The following is a 24,165-nucleotide window of genomic DNA, read 5'->3' as shown; positions in this document are numbered from 1 at the left end:
CTGCTAAGTACATTCAGACATTCATTAAAACATACAAATTAACAGACCCATGGAGAGCTTTACACCCTAACAGTCGACAGTATTCCTATTTCTCTCCAGTCCACCATTCTTACTCAAGGATAGACTTCTTCTTAACAGACTGTGAGCTTCTACCACGAGTTAGACAGTGTGGTTATGAAGCAATAGTACTGTCTGATCATGGCCCAATTACCTTACAATTAACTTTTGGAAATAAGCAAATGCCAAAATCCTGGCGATTCAATAATAATTTACTCTCTGATCAGAGAGCAGTTGAGGGAATTAAAAACCAAATAGATCTGTATTTGTCTATAAATGATAACGCAGAAACCTCGAGATCCACGTTATGGGAAGCACTAAAGGCATATATTCGAGGGCATATAATTTCATGGTCTAGTTTAGTAAGCAAGCAACGAAAAGAAAAGGAGGCTAAAATAATTGATGAGATAAAAAATATTGATAACCAGTATTCAACTTGGCAGATTTACATAAAAGAAAGCTGGCACTCCAAACAGAATTTAGTTTACTTTATACCAAAGAGACAACTAAACGTATGATTAAAACAAAACACAAATATTATGAACATGGAGAAAAAGCCGGCAGGATATTGGCACATCAAATAAAAGAACAAGCGGCATCAAGATCAATTACTGAGATACATACCGATACAGGACAAATCACTATAAATCCAAAAGAAATTAATGACACCTTTAAAACCTTTTACACCAAATTATATACATCAGAATCTAAGGGTGATCAATCACTGATAGAAAATTTTCTGGAAAACATTAGTATCCCAACAATTAGTCCAGATAATAGAGAACAATTAGATAGACCTATAACAAAAGAAGAGATAGAACAGGCAATACATAAAATGCAAAATTCCAAAACTCCTGGCCTTGATGGTTATACCTCTGAATTTTATAAAGCTTTTAAGTGTCAACTTTCACCAATATTATTAGCAGTTTTCAATGAAGCACTTGCTAAGGGCTGCTTGCCACCTACTTTTTATCAGGCAAGCATTTCTTTAATTCATAAACAAAATAAAGACCCTTTAGAACCAGGATCATATAGGCCCATAAGCTTGCTGAACGTGGACTACAAAATATTGGCTAAGATTCTTGCATTGCACTTAGAAACAACTTTGCCAACAGTAATCTGTCAAGACCAGACAGGATTCATAAAAAACCAACAATTGTTTTTTAACATTAGGAGATTGCTAAATATCATTTATACACAAACTGCAGATTGTAAAACCTCAGAAATATTGCTTTCTTTAGACGCAGAGAAGGCCTTTGACAGGGTCGAATGGGACTACCTCTTTTCGACCCTGTCAAGGTTTGGATTCGGCCCTCAATTTATTGCCTTTACAAAATTACTATATGCTCAACCACAGGCCTCAGTACGGACAAACAATGTGTGTTCTGAATTTTTTCCTCTAAGTCGCTCTACTAGGCAGGGCTGCCCCTTATCTCCGCTATTGTTCGCGCTTGCCATAGAGCCTTTGGCCACTTCTTTACGAACAGCAAAGGAATATTCAGGAGTGAGAAGAGCAGGAACAGAGCACAAAGTATCTTTATATGCGGATGATTTACTACTGTACATCAAAGATCCTGAAATATCAATACCAGCTATCATTACACTCCTCAAAAAATTCGGATTGGTGTCAGGTTACAAACTGAATTTATCTAAGAGCATATTATTTCCCATCAATTCAGAAGCAAAACAAAATTTAAATACTTTCAGTTCTTACCCATTTGCAATTTCTAATCATTTTAAATATCTTGGAATCAATATTAGTCAGGAATTTTCGCATCTTTTCAAACATAATTTTTCGAAACTTTACGAAGAAACAGAAAATAATTTCAAAAGGTGGGCTAAGAACACAATCTCATTAGCAGGACGCATAAATATTATAAGAATGAATATCTTACCTAAATTTTTATTTTTATTTCAGTGTATCCCTATCCTTATTAATAAATCATTTTTCAAAAAACTAGAATCTTTAATTTCCAATTACATTTGGAATGGTAAAACTCCCAGAATTAGAAAAGTGTTTTTACGAAGATCTAAAAGGCTGGGGGGGATGGGAATGCCATGCTTTCAACTATACTACTGGTCATGTAATTTAAGATCTATGTCTTTTTGGTGTCAACCACAGGGGGTTGATTGGTCAAGGATGGAAAATCATAGCTGTCATCCGTCTTCGCTACAGGCAATGGTCTACTCACCTCTACCTATCTCTAACTTAAAAGTCGGAAATGTAGTAGTCTCACATTCATTAAAAATTTGGTCTCGGATTAGAAAACATTTTGGGTTAAAGGAAGGTTCCGTTTTGACACCGCTGATTAATAATCATACACTCAGACCATCTCTTGTTAATCCAACATTTATCCAATGGTATCATAATGGGATACACACCTTGAAAGATTTATATATTAAAAAAATATTTCCCTCATTCCAACAATTGCAGGAGAAATTTAATTTACATAATAGAGATTTTTTCAAATACTTACAAATCCGTAGCTTTGTTAAGAAAACATTTCCGTCCTGTCCCCATGAACCCCCTGAATCCATCATGGAAACATTGCTCCAATCTGACCCTTTAAAAAAGGGTTCAATATCCAAAATACACGACACTCTGTTTCAAATAGACTGTACAGCTACACTGGATCATCTAAAAGAAGCCTGGCAGGAGGATCTGGGTGTGGAAATCTCGGTCAACCAATGGACAAAAGCCCAGGACAATGTGCACTCCTCATCTGTATGCATAAGACATGGACTTCTGCAATTTAAGATATTACACAGACTGCATCTGTCCAAACTGAAACTTTCTAAGATGTTTTCTTCAGTGAGTCCATCCTGTGACAAATGTGGACAAGATCTAGCTTCTCTAGCACACATGTTCTGGAAGTGCCCACAAATTGTTAATTATTGGAATAGGATATTTCAAACTCTATCTGAGGTTTCACAGAAACAGATCCTACCTGATCCCGTACTAGCATTGTTTGGAGTGAAACCTATTAATGTACGACTCTCAACTAACCAAGATAACATGATTCGGTTTGTAACATTATTAGCAAGGCGATTGATATTGCTTAATTGGAAACAGAGAAAACCCCCAACCCATGCAGCTTTACTAAATGATGTAATGCAATACTTGGAGTTAGAAAAAATAAGATACTCATTAAAGGAGAAAGAACACGTTTTACTCTATATGGCAACCTTTCATGGATTATTTTAACAAGAAAGACCCATGTAGGAGAAAATGACTGAATGAGAAAAAAAAAAAAAAATGGATGTAACATGACGATATTATTAGTATTACTTTGCTTTTTTTTTTTAATTTTTTTTTTTTTATTGTTGTCCCAAAATGTTTATGTATGAAACCATGCATTTATATTTTATTTTTGTATGTTTTGTAATGTAAAACCCCAATAAAAAGAAGTTTAAAAAAAAAAAAAAAACATGAAAAAATGCAAAGTATAGCATGTCATCCAAAATCACAAAAAAACATTAACTAAAGAATGTCATCCAAAATGGTAAAAAAATGTCATAGTATATTATGTTGTCCAAAATCATGAAAAAACATGTACACAATCAAGAAAAAATGTCATATAATAGAATGTTGTCCAAAAATCATTTAAAAACATCATAAAATATGTCTTCTAAAAATCATAAAGCACAACATAGTATAGTATGTCATCCAAAAATCTGAAAAAAAGACATATTTTAGTATGACATCCCAAAAATCGTAAAACACAGTATAGTATAATATAGTATATCGTCCAAAAATCACAAAAAGCATCATAGTATAATATGACATCCAAAACTCATAAAATACGACATAGTATAATATATCTCCCAAAAATCATAAAAACAACAAAGTATAGTACGTCGTCCAAAAATCATAAAAAATCGACATAGTATGTTGTCCAAAAATCATTAAAAAGGACGAAGTATAGTATGTCGCCCAAAAATAATAAAAAATGACATAGTTTAATATGTCATTCAAAAATCATGAAACACACCATAGTATAGTTTATTGTCCAAAAATCATAAAAAATATCATGGTATTGTATGATGTCCAAAAATCATGAAAAACGGCATAGTATAGTGTGTCATTCCAAAATCATAAAATTAACATAGTATAGTATGACTTCCAAAAATCATGAAAACTACAGTGTATTATATTGTCAAAAATCATAGAAAACGTCATAGTATAGCATGTCGTCCAAAATCATGCAAACTGTCATCATGTTGACTTAAATCATCATGAAAATGTCATAGTTGTGCAAAATGTTGTCCAAAAACATGGAAAAATATTTTACTACTGTTGTTCAAAATCATGAAGAAACGTCATATGATGTCCAAAACCATTAAATGTAATAATATAGAAAATATATAAAATTACTCAAAAATCCTAAAAAAGTGTGATAGTATAGTATGTGAAAAAAACAGAAAAAAATACCATAGTATAGTATGTCAATGACAAATCTTAAGAAAAGTAACAATAACCAAAAATATTTTAAAACGTCATAGTATACTTTATTGTCCAGAAATGATGAAATTCATCAGTGTAGTATGTCATCCAAAAATAATGAGAAACATCTACATATGAAACGTATATAAATGTCATCCACAACCCATAAAATAATATATATATGATACATATATATATATCATATTATAATACGTTGACCAAAAGTCATAAAAACTGCATAGTATAGTTAATATGTCATCCAAAAATCCTGAGAAACATATTATAGTAATTTGTCCAAACATCATTCAAAGAACCCATTACAGTATAGTATGCCATCCAACATTCAGAAAAAACGCCATTGTGTAATATGTCCTCCAAATATCATAAAAAACATTAAAGCAAAGTAGGTCCTCCAAAAATGATTAAAAATGTTATAGTATTGTATGTCATCCCAAAATAATTTAAAAAAATGCAATAGAATAATATGTCATCCGAAAATCATGAAAAATGTCATAGTGTATTATGTCGACCAAGAATCATGAATAACATCTTAGTATACTACTGTAACACTGTTGACTTAACCACTATAGAAAATACATTGACCTAAGATCTTTTAAAGATATTTGGGCCTATCTTCTCTGGGGTCGCCTCATGAGCGAAGACATACAGCTAATAAGGGGTTAAAGTGAACAGCTGGTTTATTACAGCACAACAACAAAAACAATAACAATATTTAAACCCCAACTTGGCCCTTGCAGCACAAATTTTCTCAGTACTTAGTTTTTCAGTCTGTACAGTTCAGTCTTCAGCTCTTTTCAGTTATCAGTTCAGGTTTAATGTGTACATTTTTGTCGTTGCTACCTGGGTAGTGTCTCTTGTTTTACAGATCTCATACACTAATCTGTCCTGAAGCAAGGTTGATGTCACTCCTGGTATCGTGGAAACTACCCTGAATCCTCTTCTCGCTCCCCCTGGAATGGGTCCTGGCTCGCCAAAATGGTCTCCGCCGAAATTTTCTCTGACTCAGAAAAACCAACTAGAGATTTACAGAATAATCCCCAAACAGGCACATCAACAGCAAATTAGTCTTCCGGTCTCACTCCCAAAATTATGATGAAAAGAAAATTGAACAGGGTGTTTTATAAACTCCAGACACAGCTCTCTGAAACTTCTCTGCAGTGTTTTTTTCTACGGAGCACATGTGTGGTGTCTCTCTCCGTCTCAGTGTTTTTTTTTTCTTCTATTTTTCTGCCTCCTTCCTTTCTACAATTTCATTTGAAAAAACACTTGCATTACACTGCTTTCCCTAGCAATCAGTGTGGGATCAATAGGGTTATCTCTACTGGCTGACTTCACGTGGGTTACACTACACTGACCAAAATCCTTAAAAAATCATGAAAAACATCATATTATCGTGTCATCAAAAAATCATTAAAAAGCATCATAGTACAGTATGTTGTTTCAAAAAAATAATGAAAAATGTCTTAGCATTGTATGTCTTCCAAAAATAATTTTAAAAAAGAAACGTAATAGGATTTTATGTAATAAAAAATCAGTAACAAAGTCATAGTATAGTATGTTGACAAAAAAAATCATTAAAAAAAAAAAACTTCTTAGTATATGTCTTCCATATATCATAAAAAAATATACTATGGTATAGTGCGTCTCCAAAGTCATAAAAAAATGTCATGGCATAGTATGTTGTCCAAAAATCATAACAAAAACATGATAGTATGGTATATCTTCCAAAAATCATAAAACAAGTCATAGCATAGTATGTTGCCAAAAAATCTTGAAAATTGTGACAGTATAGTATGTCAGCCAAAAATCATGAAAAACATCGTGATATAGTACATCGTCCTAAAAAATCATTAAAAAAAGTCATGAAATATTATGTTGTCCAAATATCATTTAAAAAAATTGTGACAGTATAGTATGTCTTAGAAAAATCATAATAAAAGTCATAGTATAGTATGTCATCTGAAAATCATGCAAAATGTCATAGTAGAGTATGTCCTCCAGAAATACAAAATATGTATGTATACAAAAAATACAAAAAATCATATTATGTTGTTCAAAACCCATAAAATAAAGTCATGTTCCCAAAAAATCACGAAAAATGTCATAGTATAGTAACTCTTTCAAAAATCATAGAAAACATCATAGTAGTATGTAGTTGGGTTTCCTGTTCCAAACATCATATAACAGTATGTCATTAAAAAATGCAAAAAAATGTAACAGTATAGTATTTTATTAAAAAATAAAAAAACAAGCATCATGGGGCGTCTGAAGGTCAGAGGTAGAGCAGATCTTTCTCTAATGGGAAAGTCAGTGGTTTAATCCACTTGGGCAAGATACTGTACCCCAAATGGCTCCTGATGCAACGGGTGTGAGTGTGTGTGAATGGTTACCAAATAGCAGGTGGCACCTTGTACGGTATCCTCAGCCACCTGTGTGTAAATGTGTGTGTGAATGGGTGAATGTGACATGTAGTGTGAAAGCACTTTGAGTGGTCAAAAAGACTAGAAAAGAGCTATACAAGTGCAGTCCATTTTTATGTCATTGAAAAAAAAGAAAGCACAGAACTGTATTTTTAATACACTTAAATTTTATTTATAGAAGTAATAACTGTACAGAATTCTTTATAATCATCAACATGTCGATTTTCGACCCGTTACAAGGAGTCAGTATAATTCACTCACCAATGATTTAGCTGGGGAAAAGCATTTTGTGCAAATAGTGATGAGCTGGATTTTCCACCAAAAAGTCATGGGCCAAAGTTTAGATACACAACATTTAAAAAAAACACTGACCCCATACTATGTCTACTCCAGTGTATCAATCATCCAGGGCCAGCACATTCACAGCCCTCAGAGTGGTTTGTCACATGAAATAGATCCTTAAATATGTCATATTTGGAAGGAATGGTGACTGACAGTGCTACAAGTGGAAAAAAACACACATGAATAAATAGGATACTTGTGTTACTGATTTCCTAAAAGAATTTTCAGAATGTGGTGACCTCAAGCCTTTGAAAGCAGTGCAAATTGGCTTGATTTCTTTCAAGAACATGGGAAGAAAGCAATGAGCAACAAAAGAAAAAATGACCCCAATAAAGTGGCTAAGTAATGAGTCCTAAAACGTGAAAGTCCTTTAGCATTTTTGCACCTCAGTTTCCCCCGTCTTTAAGTCCATAGGTTTTTTGAATCAGTTTTTCACTAAAATGGCTTAAATAAGTTATTAAAAATATATTTAGACGTTTTGTTCTGCAACATAAAATGCATCCATATAAACCTGATTTTTGAACTTTTAAGGTTTTATGCATCTCAAAAAAGGCAGTCGCTAACATGAGGCTAAATTGGACTACAGTGTACTTCAAGGACGTTAGACGTCATCACACCATACACACACTTTCTTGATCGTCTTTGAAAAAGGAAATAAGACTAGCAGCTGACATAGCCATGATCAGCTAGATCAGGTCACGCTAACAGGAAAGAGTTTTGTAGAAAATGAAGCGCGCAAAATCAAATCAGAAGTTGAACGATTTGGTGTAGTGACGTTTAATTGTGCGATCACAATATAGGATATTTCTAGCCTAACATTAGCTTTTTGCTTCTAGGGATTTCATTTATGCTTCAAAACACACAAAAGTGGTGTTCATCTGTTATTATGCTAAAATAATGCTAAAATATCATGCTAAACAAAACGTGTCTCATAAACTTTTTTTTTTGCCAATCAAAAATCCCATAAGGTTTTTGACGAGGGAACCAGTGTGATGCTAACTTCCAGGTTGGCATACACAAAATACATCATCCCTTCACCTCTCTATTTAGCAAGAAATTAGTAAAAAGTAGAAGATTATTGCCTGAAAATTAGTTTGAAAAAAGAAAAGTTGACAGAAAGAAAAAAGAAAAAGTCTTAAGGAACTTTAATAATTTTGGAACATTACTTTAAATAAGTTATTCATTAATTCATAGCAACCGCATGTCCTCTTAAGGGTTGTGGAGGGGTGGAGTCTATTCCAGCTGTCACTGGGCGAGAGGAGGGGTTCACCCTTCAGACTATCACAGGGCTGACAACTATTCACACGAACACTCACACCTACAGCCAATTTAGAGTCACCAGTTAACCTGCATGTCTTTGGACTGTGGGAGGAAGCAGACAACCTGGAGAAAACCCACTCTGACACGACGAGAACATGTAAACTCCGCACAGAAAGGCCCTCCACTCCGGGTTTGAACCTGAAACTCTCTTGATGTGAGGCGACAGTGCTGAACACCACTATGCCGTCATATTAAACATGTAATTATGATATTTATAGTATAGTTGTTTATTTTCCCCAAGCTTTTTTCTTTATTCCCTTGGCATTTTTCCTGAGCCTTAAAAAAAACCCATTAAAAATAATTTTCTAAATCTACTAATTTCTTGCTGTTTGTGGAACATTTCTTACCAAGTTGCTCATTACCTTTTCCCCATCTTTTTGAGAGAAATTGCAACAATATGCTCAGAGTTCAAAGGTTGAAATACTTGTGAAAGATGTCTGAGAGCAGCACAAGAAAAGTGATGTTGCTCCAGGTTTCAAAGAGTTAATAGGAGATTGTGCTGATGGTGTAGAAGCAGCTATTTGCCATTTTAGCAGTGCTGTACTGGGATGCTTTCTTGTGTTACGTCTGAATGGTTTATCGTGTCAAATTGATAAAATATTATCCTGTCATTGTTGTTGATGTGCAGCATCCCTTTTTCTCAAACACTATTCCAGATCCACAGTGAAAAGCAGGACTGAAACGGAGTGACTATTTGTTTTTACTCCGATCTTTAAGCAAACAAGGTGATAAAAATGTTGATTCATCCTGCAGTGGATTTCATCGTCAGCTTTTTCTGCTTCAGTCTCCATGAAAATGGTGTTATATTACAACAGGGCAAAGATACCTAGCAGACAGTAAACCTCTGTACAGAAATGCTTTGTTGAGACAAATTGTTTTCTCTGAGCTGCAGTGACACTACCTAATTCTACCTCTGGGAGGCAATCTCACACAAGCCAAATATTTACCCTTCAGCCAGTGTACACCATTTCATCCTGAGGGGCCTCAGTGAGAGATAAACTCTAGCTTAGAAAAATACTCCAGAATAAAGCTATGGTAGGAAATTAGGAGTGACATTTTTTGCATAAATATGTGGGAAGGCCATTACAGGCTAAGGCTTTTGGAGAAGTCTTTACACACACAACACTCTGATAGTGGAGTTCTACGTCTCTGTGAGTTTGACTTGCTTGCAGTCTTTCCTTGTTCCTCTGGCATGAGTCCAGTCCAACATCTTTCAAAACAGTGTTTCAATTGTGTCCGCTGTCACTCTTGTAGCTGAAGGAGAAAGACAAGAGGAGGTCTGACATTAGCATAATACAGTTACAGAAACACATGTAATGACAGTTCTGTCCTAATCTAATTCAGTCCCTGAGACATGATCATGAGCTTCAGGTTAAAGCTGACTGAACATCTGACTGGACAAAGCTGAAGGCCAGCCAGCAGCGTTTGTCCTGTGTGTGTGTGTGTGTGAGTGTGTGAAGGTGGCGTGTGTGTGCAATTTGCGCTTGTTGGTATGGAAAGCAGGAAATATGGTCTTTAAGGCAGCCTTAAACTGCTTTGCTGTTCCAGATCATGGTAATGCTAGAATTTGCATTTTGCTTTTTCATGACAAGACAGTGCCACATTAACTATTGATTTATGCTAGCACTGAATCAGCCGTATTGGGTTTACACAGCAGCAGTGCACTGATGAGGACAGTTTTTATGCTCCAAAAGCAAATCCTATAGACCAAATATTTGTTTATTTACAAGAACGTCCGGGTAGAAAACCCAGTGTCACATACATATGCTGAGCAAACTGCCTTCATCCACCCAAAAAGGACCCACCGAAAAAAAAAACCAGTATCAGTTTTAAGTGTACTCTACATTTAGAGTATTTTCACCACTTTACCTTGCCATAAAACAACCCTACCCTTGCAGACCAACATGTCAACCCAGCTAGCAGTGAAAGTTCCCACAACATTGGCTTAAGTTGCCTACAAGTTCCAATAATAATTTAAAGAAAACATTTTAATCTAATGTTGAAGGAACATTTTAAGGATGTTTCAGCTAATGTCCCTGTAAGGTTAAAGGCTGACTAAGATGTCACGTTATGACTGCAACATTCTGAGGATTTTTTGGTGATGTTAAGAGGTGACAGAGAGTAGAAAGTTCTTTTATAAAGCGTTCCCACAATGTTACATGACAACAAAGGCAGAACATTTTCAAAGCAACAATCAGACCATGTTATTGTTGACTGAGAATATAGACCATTTTTTAAATTTTTACATTACATTTTTGTAATGTAATGTTATATCACAAGCCAAAATAATCCAAAACAACCAAGAAAATTTTTTACATTTTTTTAAAAATGTTTTTAAAGAATGTTACCCAAGTGTTATGAATAACATTCTGGGAATTTAAAGAAAACTTGCTATTGAAAATGTAACTAAAACATTGCATTGCATCGTACCATTTGCAAACGTTTTTAGAACCAAAAATTGCTACCTGGGAAAACACCAGAGTCTGTAGAAAGAGAGAAAAACAGTCATTTTACCCCACTGAAGAGTTGAGTTGCTGCTCTACCACTGCCCCCATCAGCTGTTGTTTAAGGTTAAGAAGAATAAATATATAAATGTAGTGTACACTGAAACTGATATTGGGTTTTTTTTAGGTGGCAAAAATATGTTTTGCTGGCGCTACGTCCAACAAAGACGTCAGCGAAGCAGCACAGTTCGTAAAATGAACAGAAGCGTTAAACAGCTCGGACCACTGTGTTTGACTATATTTTTATTTGTTATAGTTATGACTGAAAATGACAACATTTACATATCTCTATAGTTCAAAACAGTGGTCAGATTTTAACCCAGAAGTGATTTTTGCACAATGTCTTGGTGGTTCACTCTATGCCAGACCAATAGCAGGTGCTATTTTACTGCTGTTATGAGATTTTAGGACAAAAAAAAGACAGGAAAAGATGCAGTGTGTGTTGTTTTAAAAATGCACACCCACCGTAAAGTCACATAAAACATTATCCTCTGTCTGGTGGTTATTGGGTCATGAGGATGGTTGTGGCTGCTACTCCATTGGCTCTCACTTTCCTACAGTGTCTGGTAGAATCTGCAGTGCTGTTTGAAACATGGTTGATAATTTTCAAAAGCTACCTATTTGCGACTGAAAGGAGCCAAATGACCAAATAGCCGACAATGAGCTGTATTGCTGCACAGTGTTGGACCCAAAGCGCAAAGAATTTTCTACACTTTGGCTGAAACTGGTACTAGTTATAATCATGCTGTGGGTGCCCTGCAAGCACATTTTGTGCAGAAGCTAAACAATATATTGTTAAGAGACAAGAGTTTGATGAAACTATTGCACAGTATGCTTCTATACTATGTGAAATGCTTGCATTGTGAAAATCTGCAAAACAGAAAATGTGTGCTCACAGTAAAGCAACAAAATGTTATTGTCTGTCCTTTGGTTCTTTTAAAGAGTCTTAATACAAAAACATAACTGTTATCTTTCATGACCTTCGCAGATGACATAAAATCATGGTTATGATTAATGCTGCTGCTCTTACTTGTAGTCTCAGGAAGCGTTATTCCTCCTTTTACTCCGTTTCCTTCAACACCGAAGTCCATCTTTGCTGAACAAGCAGGAAGATTCTGTAAAGGACTGTTGCTCCCATGGGATGGTTTCTTTGCTACTGGTGGAGGAACTTTGTCCGACTTCATCCCACCATTAGAGAAAGCACTGGTCTTTGACTGGTCAGACACCTGCATGAGCTCAGCCGCCAAGCTTTGCTTCAAAATTGCCTGAGCATCAGGGGAGGAGGAAGCTGCAGTCTCTATGACAACCTTTTTTGTGCTCCTAGAGAAGATAAAGCTGGCGGTAGAGGCAGGGGACTTGTGCATGTCACATGCCTCTGGTGATTTCAGGGACAGAGCCCCTTGTTCACCGACAAAGCTGTAAGTGGATCTCACACCCAGTCGGGATGGAAGACCATCTCTTGAAGACATGGCTGCAGTTTTCATACGTATGGCTTCCTGTAAGCGCATGGAAGGAGTGTTTAGTGCCAAAGAGGATGTCTTTACTGTCTGAGGGGGAAGTTTTTGTGTCAGAGACTTGCGGATGGGCTTCTGTGGAATATTTTGAGGTCCTGGGATAGAGATCGGGCAATTCTCTTGAACTGAAGCTTCCTGGTTTCCTGATTTGTCCTCCGATGGAGCTTTCACCTGATCTTCGGTCATGTTGACTGATCTGAGACGAACCATCTGAAGCAAGGAAGGGGTGACCAGAGGTATGTTAGCATCCTCTTTGGGAATGGGTACACTTTTGTGTCGGGAAAGGAGCTCCTTGCCCTTGGCGTCTCGGTTTTGTACACTGGGCTGCCTTCTGAAATTTACCCCATGGGTTAAATTCTCTGCTGGTAAAGGTGGGGCAACTGGGACAGTGATTGGAGGTTGGGCATTGACAGGAGGTTTGGCGGGAGTCTGATCTTCAATTTTCAAGGAGTCTCGTTTCAGGAAATTGCTGGGAGGAGCTGAAGCAGAGGTTGACACCGAGCTCTCTGATATTATGGGTGGCAAAGGGGTTACCTCTGTTGGTGGAGGTGGGACATTGTCCAAAACAGATACATTCTGCTCTGGTCTGCAAGATATCTCATCAGTGGTGTTAACTTTTGAAACTTGCAGGATAACCTCTTGTTTGCTTTCAATTGTAGTTTGTGGAACAGCTGGGGGCAAATCTGCTGTTTGCACATGTACAGATGTTTTAGCTTCACTGGAATCCTCGATTGTTTCTCCAATCTCCTCTGTGGGTATTTTTGAGACATCCAGCTCTGTGATACAACTGTCCATCACATTTAGCACACTCTCTGCCACAAAAGGTGGAGGAGGTGGAGGAAAGTCAACCTCATCTCCTCCATCAAAGACCGAGTCCCCTTCCATAGGAGGTGGAGGAGGTGGCCAGGAAGACTCTACAACATGGATCTCCTCCTGTACCCTCTGTAATTCTTCTGGCGGTATAGACACTGATGAAGGAGGTGTCTTTCTTGATGGAGGAGGTGTTGGGTGGTATGCTGGGGGAGGGGTAGGTGGCGGTGAGGCCTTACTAATTTTGGGGACCTCTGCAATAAGAGTCTGCATGGATGTGACCTCATTTTCCATCTCACTATCACTCATCAACTTCTCAACTAAAATGATAACCCCCTGCTGTGAGGAGGTTGTATGGTTCTCAACAAGTAAATCAACATCTGTCATGACACTGCTACTCATTTCATTTTTCTGTTGATCCACTAAGTGTTCTGTTGACACCACTTCTTCTCTGTGCAGTACTGTCATGGGTTTCTTCATGACAGGAGGAGGATCTTTCTTTGGACTCTCAGGGTCCTTCACTACAGGGCTACTACTCTGGTCTTGTTTCTGAACATCTGCACTTACCCTCTCTTGTTCAGTACCTGGACATTCCCTATTCTCCATCTCATTGTGAACACCTTCAGGGTCACTTGATAATGTCTTAGGCTTAGCTTTGCTCTCTGACAGTTGTGGGACAGACTTGTTTATAGTTGATTGTTTCTGATCTAAAATGTGCATTTCCTTGCTGGCTTCAGTCTGGGTTCCTGCTTGTTTAACAGTATTTTCTTGTCTCTGTGCTTGTTTTTGGGGTACTTTGCTAACATTAGGGCAGGGCTCACACAAGAGCTGAAAGGTGCGTCTGTTGTGAGCCCATGTCTCCGGAGGAGGAGGACAAGGCGCTTTGACTTTGGGAGGTGGTGGGATGTTTAAAAGCTCTCTGACTTCAGCTCCCAAATTTGAGAAAACATGATTTGGAGTGCGTTGTTTTGCAGCAAGAGTAGGTGGAGATCCCTGTGGAGGCAGAATGGAGCTACATGTGGAAACATCTGGATTGACAGGCTCAGATGTTGCAGATGATAGAGAGGTAAGAGAGGAGGAAGGAGAAGCTGCTGCAGATGAGGCCAGAGACATGGATCTCTCTGGTTTGACAGGCTTCTTCTGTTTGTCAGGTGAGGCTGGGGAGATCCCCTTTGGAGAGAGTGTCGGAGTGCCACTCTGACTGGAATAGCCACTGGAAGGGGACATGGTCCGTTCAAATTTTCCCCCTTCTGAGGAAGTTTTCTGTGGAGAGGAGCTGCTGGATTCTGGCCGAGGCTGTGTTGCTCCTCCTGCCTCAGTGGAAGAGGCCTGTGTGGAGGCACCATCCAGACAGCTGGACTCAGTGGAGTTTGATACTGGGGCGGGGATATTACTGGTATCTGCAGTTACTGATTTGATCACATTCTTTACTAATATATTTTCTGTAGCATTTGCCACCTCTCCAGATACAGAGTCATTGAGATCCACCAGGACGCTGGAGTTGCTCCTGATCTTACTACTATGCAGAGAGTTTGTCCTCCGCGGAGGTGCAGGCGGTTGCTTAGTCTTCATAACCGAGAGACTGCGAGTAAAATTCTGTTTGGTTTTTGGATCATCTACTGCAGCCACTGACTCTGAAATATCAGACTCGGGTCCTTGACCTGTAACAACAATATCCCTTTTACTGCTGGAGCTGCTTATCATGCTTACTGAGCTATGGAGACTGATAAGGTCTTGGTCCCCAATAGACTGCTCTGTCTGGCTTTCCCGCCTGTTCAGACCCGCTCTTTGTGAGTTGCCACTTCGCGTGCTACCCTTAGATGATACCGGGGAGTTTGAAATAGTCTTTGAAGACTGTGACTCGCTCCAATTGGAACCAGAAGCCGATGTGGACATTAGTGTAGAGTCATTTTGTGAATTGTCAGTCTGGGAACCATCCCCAGCTGATCTTCTGGACAACAAAGGGCTGACCGACAAGTCCCCGGAAGCCAGACTGTTCTTGCTTACAGTGCGGACACTACCACCATGGTTTACACTATTGCCACGTGTCCGGCTGCTGCCACGGTCGATCTCTATCACTTCAACTGAGGCTGGCAATACAGCATTAGGGATGATTGTAGACAAGTAAGTGGCCTGAGGAGATATGGACATCACTGGGCCCTAGAAAAACCCCCATAGAAATATGAAGTGTCACAAATAGCTGAGACAGAATCAGGAAAGATACTGAAGACTGAAGTTTCAAAAACGTAACTTATAAAGCCATACTCTAAATGAACTGATATCTTTCATACCTGGGGTTCCTGGAGGAAGTTAAACATTGCAGAAGCACAGGAGGAGGAGGAAGTAGTCATACCAGGTACTGCAAGAGACTTGGGTCTCAGGTTTGACGTGGGACAGAAATAGGAGCCAAAGCTCTGGTGGTTGAAGGGCTGCTCATCTTGGTTCATTGCCTCAAGGTGCTTCTTAAGCAGCTGTTCATCCTTAGATGCCTGCTTAGGAGTGGAGAGGACCATTCTTTAGTGATAAGGAAACACAAAACCTGTATTGTATGTTGAAACTGTTATGAAGAACCCTTTACCTCCAGCTCTGAAAGGTGCACCCTCGCTCCCTCCTTATTCACGACTGGAGTCCCTCCATCAACCGTAGGAATGATAACAACACCTGATTGGCTGTCACTGATCTCTCTGTCATGATTAGGTGTAGAAACAAGCTGCTGGAAGGTTGAGCTTCTGTGCAATGCTGAGAAGAAGGCAGATCACTTTCAATAACATGTTGACCACCTAGGATAAATGGTGTCTACTAATTTAGTAAAGATGATGGTGTGGACATACCAAGTTCCTTTTGGACCTGGTTTGGAATACCCATGATGGTGGTCCTCCTGCTCCTCTTCCTGCTCTTATCTAATCTTTTCACTGGATTTAGAGGCTTGAATGTAGAACCTGAGCACCAGAAAAACTGTCATTACAGTAGATTTGGACTGTATTACAGTATAACAGGGTTTTTAGAAATCTCGAAGGTATGTTTTTCAGTAAATAAATTAATTAAGCCTTGTCAGTCTTCTATGATGTACAAAGAGAGTTGAATTCAAAAGCTATACAGTTGTGTCTCCTAATGGTGTCTCCTTATTACTCTGAAAACCCGAGAGTAAGTAGAGAACTCGCAATTTGGGGGGTTGGGGCAGGGTTAGTGCCCTGTATACCCTGGTGAAATATATTATGTACCACCCAAGCCTACATTACAGTAACTACAAGAGGCCTTTATTTTTTTAGAGGAAAAAGGGTGAACTAGTGGGAGCAATGAACTAAAATGCTTTGAAACTCAGTAAAGTATATTGGGAACTGACTTTTTCACAGGATTTTAAAGAGGATGTTTAAAATAGAGACCTGAATACCAATCACACACACTCTCTCTCTCTCTCACACAAACACACACACACAACAGCATACTTTGCCTTACAGCTATGATATGCAGAGGCAGACGCAGTGCTGTCTTCAGATGCTTGGAACTTTTGAGTAACCAAAAAAAGCTTCTGCTGTGTGTGTGTCTGTGTGTGTGTGTGTGTGTGTGTGTGTGTGTGTGTGTGTGTGTGTTAAGTTCCTTTTCCTTTGATTTCATACCATAGCTGCAGAGGTACCAAGCAGCTGGGAATGAGACGTGCATGCTAAATAAGTACATACTTATGACTCGCTATAAAGCAGTAAACCCAGGAACAAAGCTCAGACTGCTTTCACAAGCACGAGCACTGTGATTAGCTCCTATTTCCCTAAGATGAAAGAGATATGGATGGTTCTTTTCAAAGTGTCTCTCTAAACAAAAGCACACACAAACAGCTGTGGTTTACCTTGGCGGGTGAGCACAGGCCGAGAAGACACAGCAGAAGTTACTGTGGTATCAGTACTCCCAGTGGTGGATCTCGGCTCTGGGGAGCCAACTCCGTCCTTGGAGCTGATATCCTGCTCCGGACGCAGAGTATCAGTGGACTGCAGGGGTGTACACACACACACACACATACACACACACACACACACACACACACACACACACACACACACACACACACACACACACACACACACAGCAGTTTTCAGTACGTGGCATTCTTTGTGTGTAGGAAATGAAAAGTTATAATCCACAGAGCTGGGCACTTACAGCAACGCTCTCATCATCAGGGAAGTTCATTCCATTTGTGTTTTCTGTGAACAAAATCAGCAAGGATCAGACACAGAGGAACTCAAACTTCATCTATTATCATGTATACATGGATATAGGTAGTATCAGTAGTAGCAATATATAGTAATACAATCATAGCTAAAAGGTAAACCTTAGGCTCCTGATGACCTTCATGCAGAAATCACTACTGTATTTACTAATATTACTAATTTATTTATATACACATGACTTGACTTTTATCCCCACTAACATAAACTGCAATATTTGCATGTAGTATGTAGGTATTGTGGGTCCACTTTATTTTGATGTGTGTGCATTTTATTCTTCATTTTTTTGATAATTAAACCGAAATACACAGTATGTAAATGTCTGCAGTATAAACTAATATGATTAAATATTCACAGTGCTACGTCTGACCTTCCTGCTGTAGTATCTTGAGCCCTTCCTGGGCCTCAGTGTGCAGGTCCTCCAGGTACTGTGGCCGGCTGCCCTCAATGAAGACATTCTCCTGGTAGTACTGAGATGTTCTGTAGTGGACGGCCAACCTTGTCTGGTCATCATTTCCTTTTGGGCCAGCTGGTAGGGAAAACAGAAAAGAAGACAAATTTAATTATGATTAAAAAACTTGCAGTTCTGTCTTAAAGCATGTGCTGAAAATTACAGCCATTTCACTGTATAAAGGCTAGGATGTATACACTCATCTTAAAGGTTCTGTATGTAGGATTTAGAGGCATCTAGTGGCGAGGTTGCAGATTGCAACCAACTGAAATTTCACCTGTGTACCAGGCCATAGGAGAACTACGATGGCAGATGTGAAAATGCAAATGGTCCTATCTAAAAGCTGGTATTTGGGAGAAACAACCAAACCAGCGGACTCTGATGAGGGCCCACTCCATATGTAAATATAAATGGCTCATTCTGGACAAGGAAGAGCCACAAAGTGCGCCACAAAGTGCGCACCTCAGAGTGCTCCACATTCTGGACAAGGACGAGCCATAAAGTGCGCGACAAAGTGCGCACCACAGAGTGCGCCACATCGTGCAAAATATGCTGATTTTCCATGCACCGACCTGCTGATGGACGGCTGTGTGACGATAACATATCGAAAACATTGTTAGTGATAACAACATAGTTATGAATATTAAATTCCATTTCTGCTGCTATACTACTACCTTGTTAATGTCAATTCAAAGCAACTTGTTACACTTTCTTCTTGATTACAGTGTTTATACTGTTTTGTGAATTTTCGCTTTCAGGACTAAAGCACCAGACTTTGCTCTGAAATACATCAGCTTTCTCCAGTTCACTCTAACTTATTTTCCACTGTGGAGTCTTTCCACAGGTCTCTTAGGATACTAACATCAACTCGGGACTCAACAGGTGTCCATTTGCCAAAACATTTATCAGCTTTACAGGGAATCTTCTGCGCCTCCACCTGGCACGAGTGTGTTGTTTGTCCACCTTTGACGCAGCACACTCTTCAAATCTCCTCAGCTGAGCAGTTTGGTGGGCAGACGTCCCAGCCTGACCGGGCTCTCAGTACTAAACTACTGCCCGGCTAATCTCCTGCAGTATCTCTCCTCCTCACTAGTCCATGGAGGATTAGATAATCTGGATTGTCCTCCTGTAAAGATGCCGCTGGACCCCCTGCTGTGGGACCTCCTGCGTGGGAACTAAACCAGGATCTCCCTCTAGGATGGCTTTACTCAATGTAAAGCCATCCAATGTCAAAAAATTGCTGCACAACAGTTAATATGGGGAAAGCTGGCAGGACCAACTGATGCAATAACCCAGTCAGTTTAAGGTCAGTTACAGTGTTCAAGAGACTGTAAGCTTTATATTCTACTGTATGTGCACACAACAGGGTTCCCACATTTGCCAAATAGACAAAATTTCAATACTTTTCCATGACTTTTCAAGGACCCATTATACAACTCCTATTTCTTGCCCCACTTGCCTAGTGTTTTTCAAATGTATCAAATATCAGCATGTCATTGTTATTGGCAGATATTGGCTTTCAGATATAATATCGGAATTGGCCAAAGTGCTGATTTTTGCAGATATCACAGAGGGATATATTTTTTAATTGACAAAGTGAGCATGTACAGATCATCAACCGTAAGTTTAAGTATTTTTCTGACATTTTGTACATTGAAAAGCATTGTATTTCTATTTCTATATTTCTCAATCTGCTGGTGACCCATCATGATAAGAGTATGCATAATATGATGTTTATTCCACTACAGAAGAGACTTGATGATCATGAAAATTGGTTGGGGAAAAAGTGGATATATTAACATCAATATCAGTTATCTGCCAACTCAGATGTTATATATGTATATGTATATATGTATGTATATATGTGTGTATATATAACAAACAAAAACTAATATCGTGCATCCATAATTCAAAGGAGAAAATGTGTGCAAGGAGAAAATGGAGAAACATAAGTGATGGTTAATGAAACATTGGCACATATTAGAGCTACCTGATGTTGATCTACAGAAAACAGATTTGCCATCATGTTACATTATGGAAGGTTATACAGTACATGGAAGATTACTGAAACAATTCATTACACTTAACCAAATTCCATGACATTCCCTGGCCTGGAAAATGTGATTGTGATAATCCATAACTTTCCATGACTGTGGGAACCATGTCACAAACAGTGTTTGGTGAATTGGAAATACTATTGTACAAATTCATCTTTGATGTCACAACTAAACAAAGTTGGACTTACATGGCTTTCTGTTTGCCTGTTAAACACCAGGGGCCATATTCACAAACAATCAAAGAAACTCCTCCCCATTTCCAGCAAGGAGTCAAAGCTTAGGAGAGATGCAGGAAAATTCTCAGAGCAACTCTAAGCAAGGAAGGGACAGAAACTTTGACCTTGGTGAGGAGGTCTGGTTGACCCCGTTGCTAGGTATGACACGTTCCATTAACAGATGTGATTGGTTGTCACAGACGCCCTTTTGTGAGCCTGCAAGGTGTGGACACCCAGAGGAAATAAAATGAACTGCGTCACATTATGAAATAGTGAAAACAGTGTTTGTGTGATCACACTGTGGCTCTGTTGCATTTTTCCAGTGGCAAATTACTTAGGTTTGTCATCACTTTATTTGTTCATATATTGTTGCGTTGGGTGGGAAACATGTGTATCCTTAATGAGATCAACCACAAACACTATTCCTTCACCACTGAATCTGTAGTAGTCATTTCCCCACTGTCATGCAGTGTTAGGACAATATTTCTCCTCCCTTTTGTCTTCCTGCTATTTTCTCCTCTGTTTAAAAAACTCTCATGCCTCATAAAAGTCCTTTGCCTTACTCCTCACAGTTTTTTACTTTAGAGGCTTGCTTAAGGGCTATGACACTGAATAACAATTTTTACCAGGGCCTAGTGTTTAATTCTTAAAAAACATCATAATTCTAAGAATTTTCTCAGAATGTTGTCACTAGGAGCAACTCTTTGTGCTAGGAAGCGTTGTGAATATGGCCCCAGGTGTAGAAAACTAATGGAATAACATATATTTTATTTCTGTCTATTATTATTAGTGTGCATGTTGTTTGCGTACGGCTGAGCAGGCTATGTGAGTTACCTAATTTATATGTTGTCTGTTATGACATAATCAAAGGTCAGCATGAGGTGTCTGCTTTCCCTCCTTTGTCACTCTGCACACTGTGGCTCTCAGTCTCACCTGGTAAGGTAACACTGTGAGTGTGGATGTACACACTGTACATCACTGTACTCGTAGACACAATGCCCTCCCCTGTGTGTGGCTGTGGGAAATCTCAGGTCATTGTGAACCTGTGACTGCGTGATGCAATCCAAAGAACAGATGAATTCCATGACAAAACACCACCACAGGCTACAGACAACTCACATGTAACATGTGCTCAAACTACCAGTTGTGATTAACTGGAAAAGCAGCCCTTCAGATTCCACCAGACTCCCACAGAAGGTTTAGAGCTTTGGGTTGACTAAGACAATTGGCAAAAAAATCAGTTAAGCCTTTTATCTCATTAGAGAGGACCCCCAAATTGCCTTCAACACTAGTTTTTTTGTGCCAGTGTGTCTGTGTTTGTGTGTGTGAGACAACAGAGACACAAAAACAGCAATCATCATCAAAAACATGTTGCTAATGCATCAAGTCATAACCTCAACCATGCAACACTAACTTTGTATGTCAGCTTGACTCCAGAATGCTCAATCAAAGCAAAGTTCAAGAGTATTACTGTGGTCTAACCAGGGTTGATCCTCCTGTCAGCAGTCTGGAGTCAAAGCTACAGCCTGCCAAACGCCATGTGAGTCAGCACTCACCTTTCTTCTTGAAGACAGACAGCAGAGAGTGGATGCTCTTCCTCAAGTAGATCACCATGCCTACACCATCACAGACACTACATCTAAAGACTGTGGTGAAGCAAAGCGGAGTACAACAAGTCCTCTTCCTGTCAGTGCTGAGAGAAATCAGTTGGATTCACACTGAAGATCCATGATGGAAATGTTGAGTGTGACCGTGGCTGGCCTGTCGTCAGCTCTCTCCTCCCTCTGCACTATGTCTGAGTGACTTGGGAAGGACAAGTACACAATAAGATCCGCTTCCAGCGAAGCAGCCTGTCCCAGCTGCCTTATCCCTGAGTCTGATACCCTCCCTCCCCCTTCTGCTCTCTCTCTCTCTCTCTCTCTCTCTCTCTCTCTCTCTCTCTCTGCCTCTATTTCACTCCGTCGTTCACGCTGGCTCTCTCTAATGGTATTCCATCTCTTTTGTCAAATGCAGACCCCCCCCACCGGCAAAACGGCTGTCAAAGTTTGGCTTTTCAGAACAGAACCATCCACCCCCACTTCATTCAGTATAGAGCGACACGTGTGATTGTGTGTATGCACGCACACTATGCATGTGAATGCCCAGTGCCTGGAATATCAAACAATGTCAGGAAAAAGTTTCAAATAAAGAAAAATATGACAAAAGCATCCCGTTTAACGATCATGTTGTGACTCTTCAGATTTGTTTTGAGACCCCCTGAGGGTCTGTGATTGGAAACCCTTATTTTAGGGGTTTACCTTGACTGCTTATTGTCTGGTTTGTAATATTACAATTTCACAAAATCTTTCTGTAAAATACTACCTTGATATTCAATGAAATAACCATAAAACTAGGGCTATCAGCATTAACTTGTCAATCGTGATGCAATTAAAGTTTGCACATAAAGGGTTCATTTTTAAAAAATCACATTAATCATGGGTGATCCTGGCCGCCATTCCTGTTTTTAACCCTTTGAAACCTGGAGTGACATCGCTTTTCTTGTGCTGCTTTCAGGTGCCTTTCACAAGTATTTAAAGTGTTGATCTCTAAACAAATTGGTATGATTCCCTCAAAAACATGGATGAATGGCAATAAGTAACGTGGTGAGAAATATCCCACAAACTGCAAGAAATTAGTAGATTTAAAATTATTTTAAAAAAAATTAGGGGAAAAAGTCCATGGAAAAAAGAAAAAAGCTAAGGAAAGACTAAATGTATATGTGTATATTTTCATATTTAAAATTACGTTACAAAATTCTATTTTTCCAGGTCATTTCTTTGTTGGTGTTTTTTTAAACTTTCTTTTATATGATTTAAAATATATATATATTCTTTTTTCTTATATAATTTTCAGGAAATTTTCTAGTACTTTTTGGGGTGGGGTGGGGTGAGAAAACAAAAACAGAAAAACATATTAATTTAGGTAAAAAATTATCAATATTATCACTTGTATTCTTCAGCTTCAGCAAAACCTACACAGTATCACTGATGTATTTTAAGGTTAGATACTTGTATTTGTCTTTGTCCTGTCCCTCATGAAAGCCCTCAGCAGCGGTCCTATGTCTGACGCTCTGTCTCATTATCTCAGGGCTACAGGGCGACAGCTGACAGCAGAGGTTGAGTCCTCGCAGTGAAAAAGCTAAACCACAACTAGTCAGTGCACGATCACTGCATCGCTCTCTCCTGCCTCTGTCTCTGCCAATCTCTGCTCCTTCACAATTCTCTGCATCTCTGTCTCTCTCTTCTTGTCTGTCCCTTTGCCTTGCAGCCACAGAGGTCTAGCTTGGGTTATAAATAGCTGACACAGCCTCGCTTCATCATCGCAGCTCTCATTGGCACCTACTGATGTTTCCTGACAAACTGCAAAGGGGATGAAATACAACACGCCTATGGGGAAAAAATAGAGACTAAAAAGGCTGATTCTGATTCAAACAAACAACATTGCAGTCTTCCAGGGTTATTTCCCTGCTATGGAAGCAGCATTTGCCCTCTGAATGGATGGCTCTTCCTAATAAAGTGGCATGGCAGGGGGCTACAGCTGGCCCATACACCCGCACCAGCTGGAGGGTCCTCCTAACACAATAACCTCCATCCACACACCCACCATGCCTCCTCACTCTGGGTGGGAATGTGAAGAACCCTCCAGCCTGGTGTCCAGGGTCAGACAGCCCGGCCTGGGGTGCTGGCGGCAGCTCAGGCCGGGCTGAGCGGGGACTGGAATAAGCTGCGGCCTGCAGGAGAGCAGCTTTAGACAT

At 39.1% G+C, this 24,165-nt stretch overlaps 1 protein-coding gene across 4 annotated transcripts in view; it reads right to left on the bottom strand.

The window, feature by feature from the left end:
- Positions 1–7,091: 7,091 nt before the first annotated feature.
- The window catches only part of nhsl3 (NHS like 3), a 67,328-nt gene continuing 50,254 nt past the window's right edge, over positions 7,092–24,165 (bottom strand). For 2 of the 4 annotated variants that reach the window (XM_042506544.2, XM_088090413.1), the window contains 8 exons: positions 18,020–18,178; positions 17,582–17,625; positions 17,274–17,412; positions 16,264–16,371; positions 16,011–16,171; positions 15,724–15,924; positions 12,139–15,592; positions 7,092–9,858 (listed from right to left, as the gene is read on the bottom strand). In XM_042506544.2, coding sequence (XP_042362478.1) covers positions 9,818–9,858; positions 12,139–15,592; positions 15,724–15,924; positions 16,011–16,171; positions 16,264–16,371; positions 17,274–17,412; positions 17,582–17,625; positions 18,020–18,178 — 4,307 coding nt within the window. In that variant the 3' untranslated portion in view covers positions 7,092–9,817. Of the gene's footprint in view, positions 9,859–12,138; positions 15,593–15,723; positions 15,925–16,010; positions 16,172–16,263; positions 16,372–17,273; positions 17,413–17,581; positions 17,626–18,019; positions 18,179–21,928; positions 22,206–24,165 lie in introns of those variants that run through there. The other 2 variants (XM_088090414.1, XM_042506545.2) reach the window with 2 other exon arrangements.

Source organism: Plectropomus leopardus, chromosome 17 (genome assembly GCF_026936395.1).
Source record: "Plectropomus leopardus strain MGB_pleo_1.0 chromosome 17, ASM2693639v1, whole genome shotgun sequence".
Classification (NCBI taxonomy): domain Eukaryota; kingdom Metazoa; phylum Chordata; class Actinopteri; order Perciformes; family Serranidae; genus Plectropomus; species Plectropomus leopardus.
This window is presented reverse-complemented; position numbering and strand designations above follow the sequence as displayed.